This window comes from Cnephaeus nilssonii (genome assembly GCF_951640355.1).
Source record: "Cnephaeus nilssonii genome assembly, chromosome: 14".
Classification (NCBI taxonomy): domain Eukaryota; kingdom Metazoa; phylum Chordata; class Mammalia; order Chiroptera; family Vespertilionidae; genus Cnephaeus; species Cnephaeus nilssonii.
Genome location: NC_137085.1, coordinates 39,875,486 through 39,891,031, shown reverse-complemented (window position 1 = coordinate 39,891,031; position 15,546 = coordinate 39,875,486). Strand labels below are relative to the sequence as shown.

Genomic DNA, 15,546 nt, shown 5'->3' with positions numbered 1-15,546 from the left:
AATCTTGTTTTCCCAAGTCAATGGCAAGGTAAGAAATCTAAATGTTCTCATCAGAGCGAACAACTCTTTGAGTTGGGAACCATATTGATGCTACAAATTTGTCAACGCTTCTGTGTACAAATGCAGAATCACAGATGTTTAGCTCAGTTGACATGTGGCTGTGCATGTGCATCCTACCTGAATAATGATGGTGAGGCTCTTGAGGGCTTTTTAAGGAGGCTGAGATTTCTGAAATTATAGAGAAGATTGGCATTTTAATTACTTGGCTGGAGATAAATACATGCTCCTGAATATATTGCCTTCAAAGTTATTATTGAACAAGTTAATCAGAATGGCTTCTCAGTATTCGAAAAAGATTGCCTAATACCCTTTAACCACATTATTGTGCATGGTATCCTGACAGCTTCCAATCATCAATGCAATATCTCCAAACATATTTATATAGGGAATTGAAGAAAGACAGGTAATATTAGCCTCAAAGATCTATTTCCTCTGAACCAATTATACCTCTGGGTTGCAGAAGGCACTCAGCTGCCCATCACACTTCACGACATCCCAGAAGAACAATTCTCTGAGCTCCCTACCAAGATGCAGTACCCATATGAAGACATTATTAATATCAAGTTATTAGCAGACTACTTCCATGACCTAAAATGACAACAAAATGATGAAAACACATTATGAGGTATAAGCAGAAACAAAGGAGTGGGTGGAGAATATGACACCAGGGATCTGTTTGGTTACAGAAGGACTGTGTGTTGGGAACACCTCCTGCAAGTTTAACTGGTCTCTATTATGTGCTCAAGTCCTAAATTACAAGACTCCAGAGAAATCCTTTGCAACAGTTTTGCCATTTCATAAAATCAAAATTAAAGTGGAGAACTTCAGTCTCATGGTGATAACTGCTTTATACCTAGTAGAATATGCAGCATAATCAGCCCAATTTCATAGATCTCTCCGGCTCCTTGTTGCTGGATAAGGAAAGGAACAAAAATCCCTTCCTTTGGGGGTGCTTGGTAAAAAGTAGGATCAGCAGAAAAGACTCTTCCTTTCCAATCTCATGTAATAATAATAATAATAATAATAATAATAATAGCATTTAGCTCCCACTGTATGTAATGCTAGGTGTGAGAAATGTGAATAAGATGTGTCTTTCACCCTAGAGAAAAGCAAATATGAAATAATGGGAGAGAAAGACATGTGAAACATAATCACAATACAGTTTGCTAAATTATATAATAGAGGTGTCTACAGAAGCTTATGGAAACTTCACAGAGAAATAATATGAAATACTTTAAAGAGTATGGGCATCTAAGTGTGATAAAGCTGAGTTTCAATCCTGGCTTTACCTCTGAAGGAACTGTGATATCTTGACTCAGTACATATTTTTTGAACACCTACTATGTACCAAACACTGGTCTATGCTCAAGAGGAATTATATTAATGAACACAGATGAAGACTTTGGCTACATTCTAGTAAAGGGAAGTAGAAAATAAACTAACAAGTAAATATATAATCTATATAGTGTATTACATATACACTGAGTGGCCAGATTATGATCTCTGAACGCATAATAATCTGGCCACTCAGTGTGTGTGTGTGTGTGTGTGTGTGTGAGTGTGTGTGTGTATTAGAGGCCCAGTGCATGAATTCGTGCATGGGTGGGGTCTGGCCAGCCTGGCCACGGGGAGGGGACATAGGCGGTTGGCCAGCCGGCCTGCTGGTCGAACTCCTGGTCGAGGGGGCAATTTGCATATTAGCCTTTTATTATATAGGATATACACTGAGTGGCCAGATTATTATGTGTTCAGAAATCATAATAATCTGGCCACTCAGTGTATATCAAGTTAAAGGTTTAGGAAGTATGGGAGATAGGGAGTTTACTATTTTACACAGGTTGGCTAGGCTAGACCTCTTTGATAAGGTGAAATTTGAACATAGGCCTAAAGAAAGAGAGGGGGAGAGTCATATGGATAAATGTAAAGCATTCGAGGCAGAGGTAACAGCAAGTGCAAACGCCCCGAGGCAGGGCCATGCTTGCTGTGTTAAGGAAGAGAAGTGTGGCCCCAGTGGACTATGCTGAGAGGAAATGAGGTTGGAGCGTTGGAGGAGGAGGAGCAGATCAATAGGCCCTTGTAGACTGGATTTTGCTTTTACAGAGTGAGATGAAACACCATTTCAACAAAAGAGTGACTCAACTTGACTTGCAGGTTAGAAGGGTTATTCTGGCTGCTCTCTGGAAACAGACAGACAGCTGTAGTTTGGAGGCCATCCTGTAAACCAGGGAAGAGATGAAGAGTGCTGTGTGGAGGTAGCAACGTGACCAGATTCTTTGAAGGACTTATTGATGGGTTAGACACGGAGATGTGAGAAAATGGGAGATAAGCAGGATGACAAGACTTTGGCCTCAGCAACCAGATGGATGGAGTTACTATTTCCTCAGATGGAGGAGAAGATAGGTGGAGCATTTTGTTTGCAGCGCCTTCTAGACACCACGTGGAGGTGTTAATAGGTGGGTGGTCATATTCTCCATGGCAGAAATATTGAATGAAAGGGCTCATGAACATGAGCCTGGAAACTGGGACTGGAGCCAGGCTGTCAAGATCACAAGGAAGACTACGCAAGTTGCAGCCTATCCTGTAGGAGGTAAAGGAAAGCATAGAAGCGATGATTTATGGCTCAGAAAGATATTTCCAGTCGGAATGTGGGCAAGTTTAAAGGGAGAGAAAACAACTACGATACTAACACAATATCAAGGGCAAAATAAAGTACACGCTTTTTATTTAGAAAAATAAACATTGGAGGCTTGAAGGCAGGAGCAGTGGGGTAGAGCAAAACAGACAGCTTCTACAGATGGAGGTGGAGGTAACAGAGTTAGAAGACAGTTGAAAGCTAAGAGCAGTGGTGTGGAAGGGCACAGTAAATGCTGAGGTTTCCAGCTTTGGTGAAGGAAGAGGAGGCTATCAGAGAGAACAAATGTCAGTCAACAAAGAAAACGAAGAAATAGAAGAACAGCCAGGGAAGAGTAGCCTCAAGGAAACTTAGGAGATGGATAAAACGGTCAACATAAATGCCACTGTTTTGATGAGGACTAAAAAGAGGTCATGTGGCTTAGCAGTTAGCACTGGACAGCAGTAGAGTGGTGGGGACAGACGCCATGGGCTGATGAGCAAATGTTAATACTGTTTCAACCCATTTGGAGGGGAGGAAAAGGAGTGGCAGCTTGAAAGCTATGTAAAATCAAGGACATGATTATTTTCTTCTTTTGTATAGAAAATGGCTTAAATTTGTTTGTAGGCAGAGGAGAAGGAATCGACTGTAAAGGGGCAGTGAAAACCCAATAAGTAGAGTGAAACAGACCATAGAAGAGAAAGATACCCAATCTGCATCAAGGGGTCAAGAATATGGAAAAGAGCTCATAGAGTGTGGTGACGTTTAAAGTTAGCTACTGAGAGTGGCTTTACCAGGGAGTTTTCTCACATGACAGCCCTACTTAGCCAGTTGGGTAAGAGTCCTACTGAAAACATGTAGGAAAGGTATCCACATAAAATCTTATGAATAGCTCTTAATGAGTAACATGTAAAAAAGTAACAGTGGTTGAGCAGTCTAAATGAGCTCCGTGGTTTTATCCTCACTCACAGAGAAAACTGGAAAATCACAGTTAAAAACAGGTGATTCAAAACTAGACATCAGTCCTGATGTACCTGGAGAAAGACATTCAACTTTCTACTTTTATGCTGAACTTTCTACTTTGCATATTAGGCAAGTCATAGATAGAATTTCAAGAACTACAAAAATCTTAAAAGAAGAGTAAATCTCATCATTGATAAGACAAAAAAATAAAATATTTAAATACAAAAACTTACTGCCAACTCCATTTGAACTTCTCAACCTGTTGAAAAATTAAAAGTTGTTTAGACAATGCTTTACATTTTTCAGTGATCAAAGGAAGGAGAAGTATGTGAAACAGTAACAATATAGAGTCTATACATATATATGTACTAGACCCTGGTGCACGAAATTTGTGCACTCAGGGGGGTCCCTCAGCCCGGCCTGCGCCCACTCACAGTCTGGGAGCCCTCCGGGGATTTCCGACTGATGGCCTACTAAGTCGTCAGTCAGACATCCTTAGCACTGCTGCGGAGACGGAAGAGGCTCCCGCCACCGCTGCTGTGATCGCCAGCTGTGAGCCCAGCTTCTGGCTGAGCAGCACTCCCACTGTGGGAGGGTACTGACCACCACAGGGCAGCTCCTGCATTGAGTGTCCCCTGGTGGTCAGTGCATGTCATAGCAACCAGTCGTTCTGCCGTCGGGCCGAAACTGGCTCTCCAACATCCCCCGAGGGGTTCTGGGTTGTGAAAGGGCACAGGCCAGGCCAAGGTACCCCACCAGTGCACGATTAGGCCTGGGGAGAGATGCAGGAGGTTGGCCAGCTGAGGAGGGACCACGGAGGGCTCCAGGGCATGTTCAGCCCATCTCGTTCAGTCCCGATCAGCTGGACCTCAGCAGCAAGCTAGTCTGCCCCCTGGTGGTCATGCACGTCATAGCAACTGGTCGACCGGTTTACTGTCTGCCCCCTGGTGGTCAGTGCACATCATGGCGAGCAGTTGAGCATCCTTAGCATATCATTAGCATATTACGCTTTGATTGGTTGAATGGCCAACCAGACAACTGGACACTTAGCATATTAGGCTTTTATTATATAGGATGTATGTGTATATATATTTCATTGACAGAAAAGTACAGTTACCTTTGACTCCTATCTTTATCAACAGAGAAATAGTTCAAATATTCATGTAATTCATCTACTATGTAGGACCTAAGCTAACTGAAAAGCAGTTGTTGGTTTTTGGTTTTAATTAGCTATGATCACACAACATATATAAGATTAACTGTGTTTGTGATGTTCTGGATCAATTGAACTAAAAGGTCCCTGAACTATGCAAAGCAGATGCCTACAAATGAGTCTGTGAATATCTCCAGACAAACCTACAAATCAGTTTCATTAGCCCACGTGGCCCCTAAATGTTCACAGGCTGAAATTAGCTTTAAATTGTTACTTGCCCTGCTCAAGTGCACAAGTGGCCATGGGCAAGTCTGAGTAAATGCATTTAAAGAATATCTCCAGTATGTAAAGTCCTTAGGGGAAAAAGTACAATTACAATTATTGTTTAATTTCATGCTGCAATAACCCACTACTCTGCATGTGCACAAACTATTGAACCTCTGGGAGAAGAAAGTCACGTGCGGTTTACGTCTAGAGAAAGGCTTGCACAGAGACCTTGATAGGAGCTCCAGCAGAAAAGGTAATCTCTGATGGAGCTGGCTACCCCCTGAAAGTCACATTCCACCTGCTTGGTAGCAGCTGGCCCTATGCAGAATAGATGGTTTTGAATTCTGCTTCTATGGCTGTATAGATAGTGAATTTGATGATATATCTGGAAAAGTCCAGAAAACACTACAAATAAAATAGAATAATCTTTGCTCGTTTCATTTTAAAATTTTATTTCTCTGACTAAATAAAATTCCAGGATTCTCAAGTCAACAACCAGGTGTCTATCACCTCCCCCTCTCTTGCCCCCCGATCTTTCTTCCTCTCTGTCTCTGTATTTCTCAAATTTGCTACCTTGACAAACACTTAAGATTTTAATGAGAAGCCAAAAATTAAAAAAGATCAACCTCATAAGCAAAAAAGAAAAAAATGTTTAAACAAGAATTATTTTTAAAACTAAAGAAAAAAAAAACATAACCAGTTCTTTAGTCTCAGTCTTTTTCTTTAGGCAAGACAGCTTCATTTCTACTCTTTAATGTAAATCCCACAATCTTACCTATCAGAAAAGATGTGGTACTCATTATTCCATGTGTGCTTTTTGACATGAAAAAGACAAATGGTTAATTTGCTGTAGTACCAGGTGCTACATTATCATCTTAAGAGGCACTGAGATGAGACCTTGTTGCCAGAAATGGGAAAACATGGAGAATAAATGATTTTCATTTGTTGCTATCAAAAGAAAAATACTGTCATTGGACAAACACTATTTTTCTCCTTTTCTGACCAAATTAAGCCTGTGTTCCCAATACAGTTAAAAATAAAAACAGAAGCCAAAGATGCTAAAGACAGACATTTAGAAATACTCACAGGGAGTTCCTATTGAGGTTGGTGCTCCAGGAATTCCACAAAGCGTTTTTACTCAGATCCTGAGCAGAAGGGAAAGGTTATTATATGTTCACCCAACATTTTCTTACCCCACGCTTCCAGGAACATGCTTGCAAAACACACTGCTTGAAAAGTATAGTCCTTCCCCCCTTCCTATAGCTCATTATTTCTCTTTTACTTAACATACTAGACCTAGGCTAGAAAGATGCATAATGTTAGCACAAAATCTGAGTAACTCAATCTGCTGATGGACTTCAACAGAATGAAATTACTTTTATGGTGACAGCAAAGAGAAAATGTAATATATAAAGGTTTTTACAGAAATGAGAGTGAAGCCCAGCTGGTGTGGGGTCAGTGGTTGAATGTCAACCTATGAACCATGTGGTCACAGTTCGATTCCCTATCAGAACACATGCCAGGGTTGCAAGCTCGATCGCCAGTCAGGGGCGAGCAGGAGGTAGCCGACCAATGATTCTCTCTCATCATTGATATTTCTATCTCTCTCCCCCTCTCCTTTCCTCTCTGAAATCAATAAAAATATATTTTAAAGGAAATTAATATTATTTTTTTAAAAAGAACAGAGAAATGAGAGTGAACATATAAAATCAAGAAGAAATGAAGGTCAACATTGACAGGAAACATCAATCATCACATCATTATGTCCTATCATCGGTAGACTTTTGTTTCAGTTGATTATTTAAAATAACCTTACCCTGAAATCATCTCATTCTTTTTCCTATTCTGATTCAACTATTATTTCTTGAAATTTAGGACACTCCAGCCATTACTCTAGGCATTTCCATTAGTGTTATTTTTGTCATCTACTACCAATAATCTCATTAGCCCCATTTTAGAGATTCAGCTCCTGAAGCTCAGAGGTTAACAGATGTATATAGCTTTGAAACCTAGGAAGTGGCAGAACCAGGATTGGACAGGGCAGGCAGATCCCTGCCTCCAATCAAAACCTTTTACTATCAAAACCTTTCACAGCCTGGCCGTGGCTCAGTGGTTGAGCATCTACCTATGAACCAGGAGGTCATGGTTGGATTCCTGGTCAGGGCACATGCTAGGTTGCGGGCTCGATCCCCAATGTGGGGTATGCAGGAGGCAGCCAACCAATGATTCTCTCTCATCATTGATGTTTCTATCTCTCTCTCCCCCTCTCCCTTCCTCTCTGAAATCAATAAAAATATATTTAAAAATAAAACCTTTCACAGGTTACATTCCTTCAAGAACATCTCAGCTGTTAGTATACATTCATACCGGTAATGTGTACATAGTTCCCACATTAGAGATAATATGCAAACCAAACCAAAATTAGATTTCTTGGTTTAGCTAACTAGATCACACTTCCCACATGGAAAGTAAAGCAGGCACGTGTTTGTGGATGGTAAAGAAAACAGACCACAAACGAGGAGAGCCTCAGTGTTGCAGAAACACTGAGGGCCCTTTACCCTGCAATGCCCAAATCCCCTCCAGCGCATCTGCAGAGGTTTGCTCAGCCTGTCTGACAAAGCACATGGAGTGAGGAACCTAGGACTTCCAGAAATAAACCATTCCATCCTTGGAAAGCTCCACTTGCTAAAAATTCCTCCTCGAATTGGGCTGAACTTTGTCTCCCAGTAGCTTCTATATGTTGATTCTAGATGTACCTGGTAAAAGCGTATTGAAAAGAGTTTGAAAAATTCCGAAGTTCTTTCTCTTTCATGCCCAAAATGCACAGGATAAATTATTGGGTGAATAGGCAAATTACATAAAGAACAAGCAAAGCATAAAATGTGGGGGTGGGAGAAAAAACTGAGCAAATATTCAAAGCAAAGATTTCAGTGTAATACACAGAAGCCAATGAAGGGACATAAAGATAAAACAGAAACACAGTCAAGGAGTTATGTTGTGTACATGAATGTTTTCTTACAAAGTATCACGGGAGAGGTTTTACCTCTGGAGACTGCTTTAGATAATCACTGACTTGTACAGCATGCCGCTCCATTCCTTTAGTTTTTGTTTTCTGGTATATGTTAGGTTCTAGACCTTGTTAAAAAGAAGAAAAAAAATTAGAGAATACATGAAAATGTGTTGCTTTCAAAAAGATCTGAACAGAGTGTATTCATCTAAATGTGAATACAGCTTTTTTTCTCTTTTGAACAAGTTTTAGAAAGATTCTTTTGTCCTTATTTTTCTCAAGTGGTTGAAAGCTATATATCCTATTTCTATTCTTCAATAGTTACCTTGACATTTATAACATTTATACTTGTCTATTAAGTCAAAAACTTAAATTATCCATAACCTGTCCTATAAAACATGCCTTCTGTATATTTTTTACACTCGCTTTCCCCTACACCCTACCATCCATGCTTTATTTTAAATATGTGAAATTTTAGTTCCAAATTGTTGGGAATCCTTCCTTAACAACTGTATCAAGCATCATTGTGGGCTACGTAAAAAAAGAAGAAAAAAGAAAAGAAAAAAAATGCCAGCAAATGGATTTAATTTTTAGACTTTTCTTTAAAAAGATGATGAGAATTAGTAGTAGTAGTATTTATACCTGATACCTACAGAGTCAATAGCATATAGCGGTTGGATTAAATCTGAGCATAATACTTACTAAGAGTCCCTGACTAAACATAGGAAGTAATAGTTGTATTTTTTTTCTAATGATTTTGTGCTGAAGGAAAGAAGTATATAAGACATACGGAAAATCTATTAGAAAAATCACAAAATTTCATATATATTTGTCAAAATATAAAATTATAATTATGGTTGCAATTGTAACAGAGTATTACAATTAAAATAAAATACCTATAGGAAAAGCTAAAAAGTATACTTTTCCTTTTCATTGTTAATTTCCTCAGAACTTTTATTTAAAGAGAGCTAACTGACAGGGCACCTCCCTACCCTCACTTATTTATTTTTAAATTATTTTTAAATTAACTCAATTTGGGCAGGTTCCAAAAAATGAAGATTCTCAACTTACGATATGCTTTAAATCACTATGTTGTATACCTAAAACTAATACAATGTTATATGTCAACTAGAGGCCCGGTGCACAAAATTCATGCGCTGGGGTGAGGGGGTGTCCCTCAGCCCAGTCTGCACCCTCTCCAATCTGGGAGCCCTCGGGGGATGTCCAACTGCTGGTTTAGGCCAGATCCCCCAACTGCCCTCCCCTGCCGGCCTGGTCGCCTCCAAATGCCCTCCCCTGCAGGCCCGGTCACCCCCAACTGCCCTTCCCTTCTGGCCTGGTCGCCTCTAAATGCCCTCCCCTGCCAGCCTGGTTGCCCCTAACTGCCTTCCCCTGCAGACCTGGATGCCCCTAACTGCCCTCCCCTGCTGGCCTGATTGCCCACAACTGTCCTCCCCTGCTGGCAATCTTGTGGCGGCCACCTTGTGACCACATGGGGGCGGCCATCTTGTGTAAGGGCATGATGGTCAATTTGCATATTACCTCTTTATTATATAGGATTATATTTCAATTAAAAAAAGAACTCAAATAAGGATGATATATAATAACCTAAATATCAGATAACTGATTAAAATATGTAATAGATACTAAATATACATTAATAAATAAAATTAATACATTTATAATTAGTCCTAGAATCATATATTTAGGTATGAGATTTGATTTATTCAAAATTATGGGCTCTAGTAAACTGTGTGATTTAAGGCAAGATAATTAAGCTCTCAAGCCATGTCTGTAAATTGAGGTTGTTCTGAATAATTTAATTTCTAATGTCTCTTTCCACTTAGAGCCCTCTTGATTCACAGTGATTTAACAGACAATTGAGTATTTTTTAAAATATAAATCAGAGTTTCTCAACTTTGACATTGACATTTTGGGCCAGATAATTACTTGTTAGGGGTGGGGCTGCCCATTGTAGGATGTTTAGCAGCATCCCTGGCCACTACCCCTTGGTTAAAAACCACCCTGTATAATAAAAGGCTAATATGCAAATTGTCCCCTCAACCGGGAGTTCAACCGGGAGTTCGACCAGGGGGCAGGGCCAGCCTGCCAACTGCCCGAGGCCCCACCCCCTGACCAGCCCAAATTCGTGCACCGGGCCTCTAGTCAACTATAAAAGCAAGCTTAAAGAAGCATAATAACATAGATTTCAAATACAATGTCTATTTATACCTTAAGTTTGGTATATTTCAAATAATTTTAAATCTTCATGAGTTCTTACTCACATAGTCCCTTCTATTTAAAAATTAGTAAATTCTCTTGTTATCTAATGCAAGAAGTTCAAAGTTCTGATCACTGCTCTCAATTCTGTTCATAGTCTGTCCTCATCTTACCTATCTAGTTTTATTTCACATTGTATGCCTGGATCATAGTCTTCATTCCTAGCTGGCTGACCCATCTTCTATCCTCACACACAACACGCTTATTAAACTTAAGGGATACTTGCCCACGGAATGAACATTATTTGTGGGCAGTTGTAAATAACCAAGTACAACTCAATCCACTGAGCTCTGTGTAAGTGTCCAAATCAATGTCACGTGAGCCTTAAGACTATAAAATTAGACAACCCCGCCCCATAAATCAGACTAAATGAACACTGAATAAAACAACTATTCAAATCCTAATTTTTCTTTTCTAGGTTCATTAAACACATAGAAATTTTGTTCCTTTCATAACAATTAAAAACAGAAAAGAGCCTTTTTCCCCAAAAGGGTGTTACCACCCTTTCATTCCCTCATCTCCACTTGAAAGAACATCAGGGGCCACCCGTGGTCTATAGATCACAGCTTGAGGAGACTCTACCAGAGGTTTGGGGATCCAAGAGGGCAGACAGTTACATACTTAACTGACTAAACTTGGACACTGTCAGCCAGTTCCTGTTGCACGCCTCTTCTTTGGAGATGTTACTTTCTCCTGGTTCTGAATTTGATTGGTCACCTTGAAAACAGGCATCGATTGTTATGACCTGGAGAGAAAGATACTCATTGGAACACAGTGACATTAATCTGAAAACACGGAGTCACATTAATAGAGGGACCCTGGTGAAGTGCCTGGTTGTTAACATTGGCTGCACATTAGAATAACCGGGAAGCTCTGTGCTCCCATCACTCATGCTGACAGTTCATGAGCATCAGGTGACTCTCCTAATTGCAGTCATGAATGAGAACGAGGGTGGGAAGCAAGGCTTCTCAAACGTAAGTGTGCATCAGAATCACCCAGGACTGTGTTAAACCACAGATCACTGGGTCCCACGCCCTGGAACTGTGATTCCATGAGGGGAGGGAGAATGTGAATTTCTAGTAAGTTTCCATGCTGCTAGGAGACCACAATTTGAGAACCACTGGTATAGAGGAAAAATAAACAAACAAGGCTGGGATCCAAAAGAACGTGTGTTGAAATTCTAGCTCTGCCACTTAGAAACTACATAAACTTCAGCAAATTATTTAATGTCTATGAGCCCCATCCCCTTTACCACTAAAATAATAGGTAGCCAATAATAATGGTGCTCTATGTATTTCTCAAGGGCAGAGAAGAAATGGAGAAAACTGATAAACTACAAAGCAATAAGCAAATGCATGTTATTAGTACTTGAACTCAGTTACAATTCCTAGTTGAAATCTGGCCATTCTTAACTTTTTCAAAAAATAAACCTACTTAAATTCTTATGTCATGGGATTTCAGCAACTCATAGCATTTTCCCGGAGTCTTTTCAGCAAGTCAATCTCTCCCCCTAAAAGGTAATTTCACATCATTTTCTCAATATTTATATTTTTGCTTCTGATTCCCAAAAGAACAGAGGTGCTTTAAAAAATGCATTAAGCCCAAGCCGGTTTGGCTCAGTGGCTAGTGCATTGGCCTGCAGATTGAAGGGTCCCAGGTTCAATTCTGGTCAAGGGCAGGTACCTTGGTTTCAGGTTCCTCCCAGCCCGGGCTCTGGTCGGGTCTCGTGCAGGAGGCAACCAATCGATGTGTTTCTCTCACATCAATATCTCTCTCTGTCTTTCCCTCTCTCTTCCACTCTCTCTAAAAATCAATGAAAAAATATCCTTGGGTGAGAATTTAAAAAATGCATCAAAATGGATATAAAGTACACATAAGAAATATAGTCAGTAATATTTTAAAAACTATATATGGTGCCCAGTGGGTACCAGAAATATCAGGGGGAAATATATGATTGTCTAACCACTATGCAGTACACAAATACAAAATAATACTGAATGTAAACTGTACTTGAAAATAAAATGTTAAAAAATAAAAGTTATACATAATACTTAAAATGCATTGAGATTATTATTTTAAAAAAATATATGTAGAATAGAAAATTAAAGCAAGACATTAAAACCATGAAAGGTGAAGTCCTATAGAATAGCTAACTCAGATCTAAGGCTTCCAAATAATAAATAAGAAGATTCACTAAATGAAAATAAAGAATTTGTAGGATAGCTAAAACACTTATTGTAGGAAATTTTATAGCACTAACTGCCTATATTAGAAAAGAAGTCTCAAATCAATAACCAAAGTTTCTCCCTTAACAAACTACAAAAAAAGAGCAAATTAAACCCAAAGTAAACAGAACAGAGGAAATAATAAAGATAAGAGCAGAAATCAATGAACTAGAATCCAGAGAAAAATCAGTGAAAATAAGAGTTGGTTCTTTAAAAAGATCAATAAAACATAAACTGTAGCCAAACTGATCATAAGACAAAAAAGGAAAACTCAAATTTAAAATATCAGGAATGAGAAAAGTGATGTCACTACAGATCCCATAGACAGTAAAGGATAATAATATTATAAACACTTTATGTCAATTCAACAACTTCGGTGAAATGGACAGATTCCTTGAAAGATACAAACAAAGTAAATCTTACAACTTAATAACAACCCAACTTTTTTAAATGGACAAAAGATCTGAACAAGCATGTCACCAAAAAAAATATATGGATGGTCAATAAGCCCATGAAAAGATACCTAGTGCTACATCACTATGGGATGCAGATGAAACCACTATTAGATGTCACTACACACCCACTGATAAAGCTAAAATTGAAAGGACTGAGCACACTAAGGATTGGTGAAGATGTGGATTGCTGGGATGCTCATAAAGTATTACTCAGACGGGTGGGAATGTAAAATGATGCAACCACTTTAGAAAGCAGTTTGGAAGTATCTTCTACAACAACTGCTTACCATATGACTCTGACATTCCACTCCTAAATGTTTATGGGAGAGAAACTGAAGCACATACCCTCACAAAGATTTGTGTGCAAATGTTCCCAACAGCTTTGTGTGGAACAGCCAAAAACTAAAAATGAGACAAATGTCAACATGTGAGCTAATGAATTATGGCGCATCCACTCAAATGACTCTTACATTTATATCTGCACGGTGTTATTTTGTGTGTATGACACTTTAAACAAAAGAGAAAACAAGCTAAGATTGGCTGCTATCTCAATTGCCAAAAACATACACTGAGTGGCCAGATTATGATGATCTCTGAACTCATAATAATCTGGCCACTCAGTGTGTATATGTGTGTGTGTATAGATAGATAGATAGATAGATAGATAGATAGATAGATAGATAGATAGATAGATAGATAGATTAGAGGCCCGGTGCATGAATTCGTGCATGGGTGGGGTCCGGCCAGCCTGGCCACGGGGAGGGGACATGGGCAGTTGGCCGGCCTGCCTGCTGGTCGAACTCCTGGTCGAGGGGACAATTTGCATATTAGCCTTTTATTATATAGGATATACACTGAGTGGCCAGATTATTATGCGTTCAGAGATCATAATGATCTGGCCACTCAGCGTACAAGGCACTTACGGGCACCTGGAGTCCTTGTGTTTTCTTCTTTTTCTTTGACGATCTCCTCTCCTTGGTTAGCATTTTTGCTTTGATCCATGCTGACTGTCCCATCGCTGAAGATCTTGAACAATCTGCGAGGGAAATGGTTTACACGACAAAGTTGAAGATGGTATGGGAACTGTTTTGTTTTACTGGAAGGATGAGAGAATGGAGAGAATGAGAATGCAGCCAAAAGTCATAGACTTTTTAAAAATAGTAGCAATGCAAAGAATTTACACTGGGTTTTTTTTTAAGTGTTTGTGTCTTACTTGTAACCTTACAGGTCTTCAGTTTCTCCTCCTTGTGTGTTCTCAAACTCTGACTCCGAAAGAAGGGCCTGTCTCTGTGGAGAGGATTGATCCAAAAGGGTGTGTTTGGCTGGAGTCTTGGTCCCACCTCTGGGCAATCACTATGCTGGGCCCATCCTGTTGAGGTATCAGGGAGGGATCTGCCCCAGACCTGCCTCCGGCATTGTCCACTCTCATTAGAGTTACTGTTACCAGTGGAAGCCAACCAGGTTTGCCATTTTTTATTGATGCTAAACACACCAGTTTCATCACCTTCCGAGAATGCCCAGTTCACATATCCACCTCCACTTTGCACACTCTCGGCTTTCACGGGTGCAGGGGTGCAAATCAAAGTGGTTAGAACTTTCTCTCCCCTGCCTTGTCTGGCTGGTATTTGAACAATTGGCTCATACGGATGCTCCTTGTGTTCAGCCTCTGAGCTCTGGGCTGAGACAACTGGGGTCTGCCAAGTCAGATGAACAGGGACTCCATTCTGGGTGACCTGTTCAGGTGCCAGCACACCTGTACCCACTTCCACAGGTGATCTGGACAGAAGCAAGTCAGTTTCTGCAGAAAAAGGAACTTGCTTTAGATGAGAAGGGACCAGAAGAAAGTGGCCATACTTTGGGTGGGCTTGCCTGTCAGGGCAAGAAGCAACTATACTATTTTCTGTTTCTTGCTCTTCCTGGTCATTTCTTACATTTGAAGTCTCTCTGTGACGGTCTGGAATCTCAGCAAGGGGTCCCCTCTGCACTCTTGAGGGATGCTGGCCTCTGGCCAGGCTCCGCAGCAAAGAAGGCGGCATGCTGTAATACTGGTATTTCTTTTGCCCGGACAGCTCCATGTTGCCTAGAACCTCTGCACAGATGACATTGCTCCAGCTGTGGGGAAGTTTTCTGCAAGTAGGAAGCTTTCTGTTGGCCAGGAGAGCCTCATCCTCTTGCAAAGTGTCAACCGCAGAAAGGACATTTAGGGTGTCCACTGTCAGGGCAGAGAGGTCCTGCAGGTGTCCCACCTGGCTGTCCAAAGACAGTAAGGAGTCCTTTATAAAAGATACCTTTTCATTCATTTCTTTCAGTTGGAAGTACATCTCCGTAACCCTAATGGTGAAGGGAGGGAGAAAGCCAATAAACACATTAAGCCAAAGGGAATTTGCCTTATTCTCTTCGTGCCCTTCCATCCTTAGGTAGCTCCTCAGCCTAAGCTGCTTCCCAAAGTTAGGTGTGTCTTCTGCCATCTTCCATCTCCAATATATACTCTCATTGCAGGGGATCTCACCCACTCTTATAGTTCC

The 15,546-nt window shown here is 40.3% G+C and overlaps 1 protein-coding gene across 1 annotated transcript in view; it reads right to left on the bottom strand.

Moving 5' to 3' along the window:
* Positions 1-15,546, bottom strand: part of TRPM6 (transient receptor potential cation channel subfamily M member 6) — a 135,037-nt gene that overhangs the window by 22,805 nt on the left and 96,686 nt on the right. The window contains exons 26-32 of the mRNA XM_079790084.1: positions 14,235-15,352; positions 13,945-14,057; positions 10,963-11,086; positions 8,098-8,189; positions 6,141-6,199; positions 3,868-3,893; positions 178-228 (exon numbers count right to left, since the gene is read on the bottom strand). Coding sequence (XP_079646210.1) covers positions 178-228; positions 3,868-3,893; positions 6,141-6,199; positions 8,098-8,189; positions 10,963-11,086; positions 13,945-14,057; positions 14,235-15,352 — 1,583 coding nt within the window. The remainder of the gene's footprint in view (positions 1-177; positions 229-3,867; positions 3,894-6,140; positions 6,200-8,097; positions 8,190-10,962; positions 11,087-13,944; positions 14,058-14,234; positions 15,353-15,546) is intronic.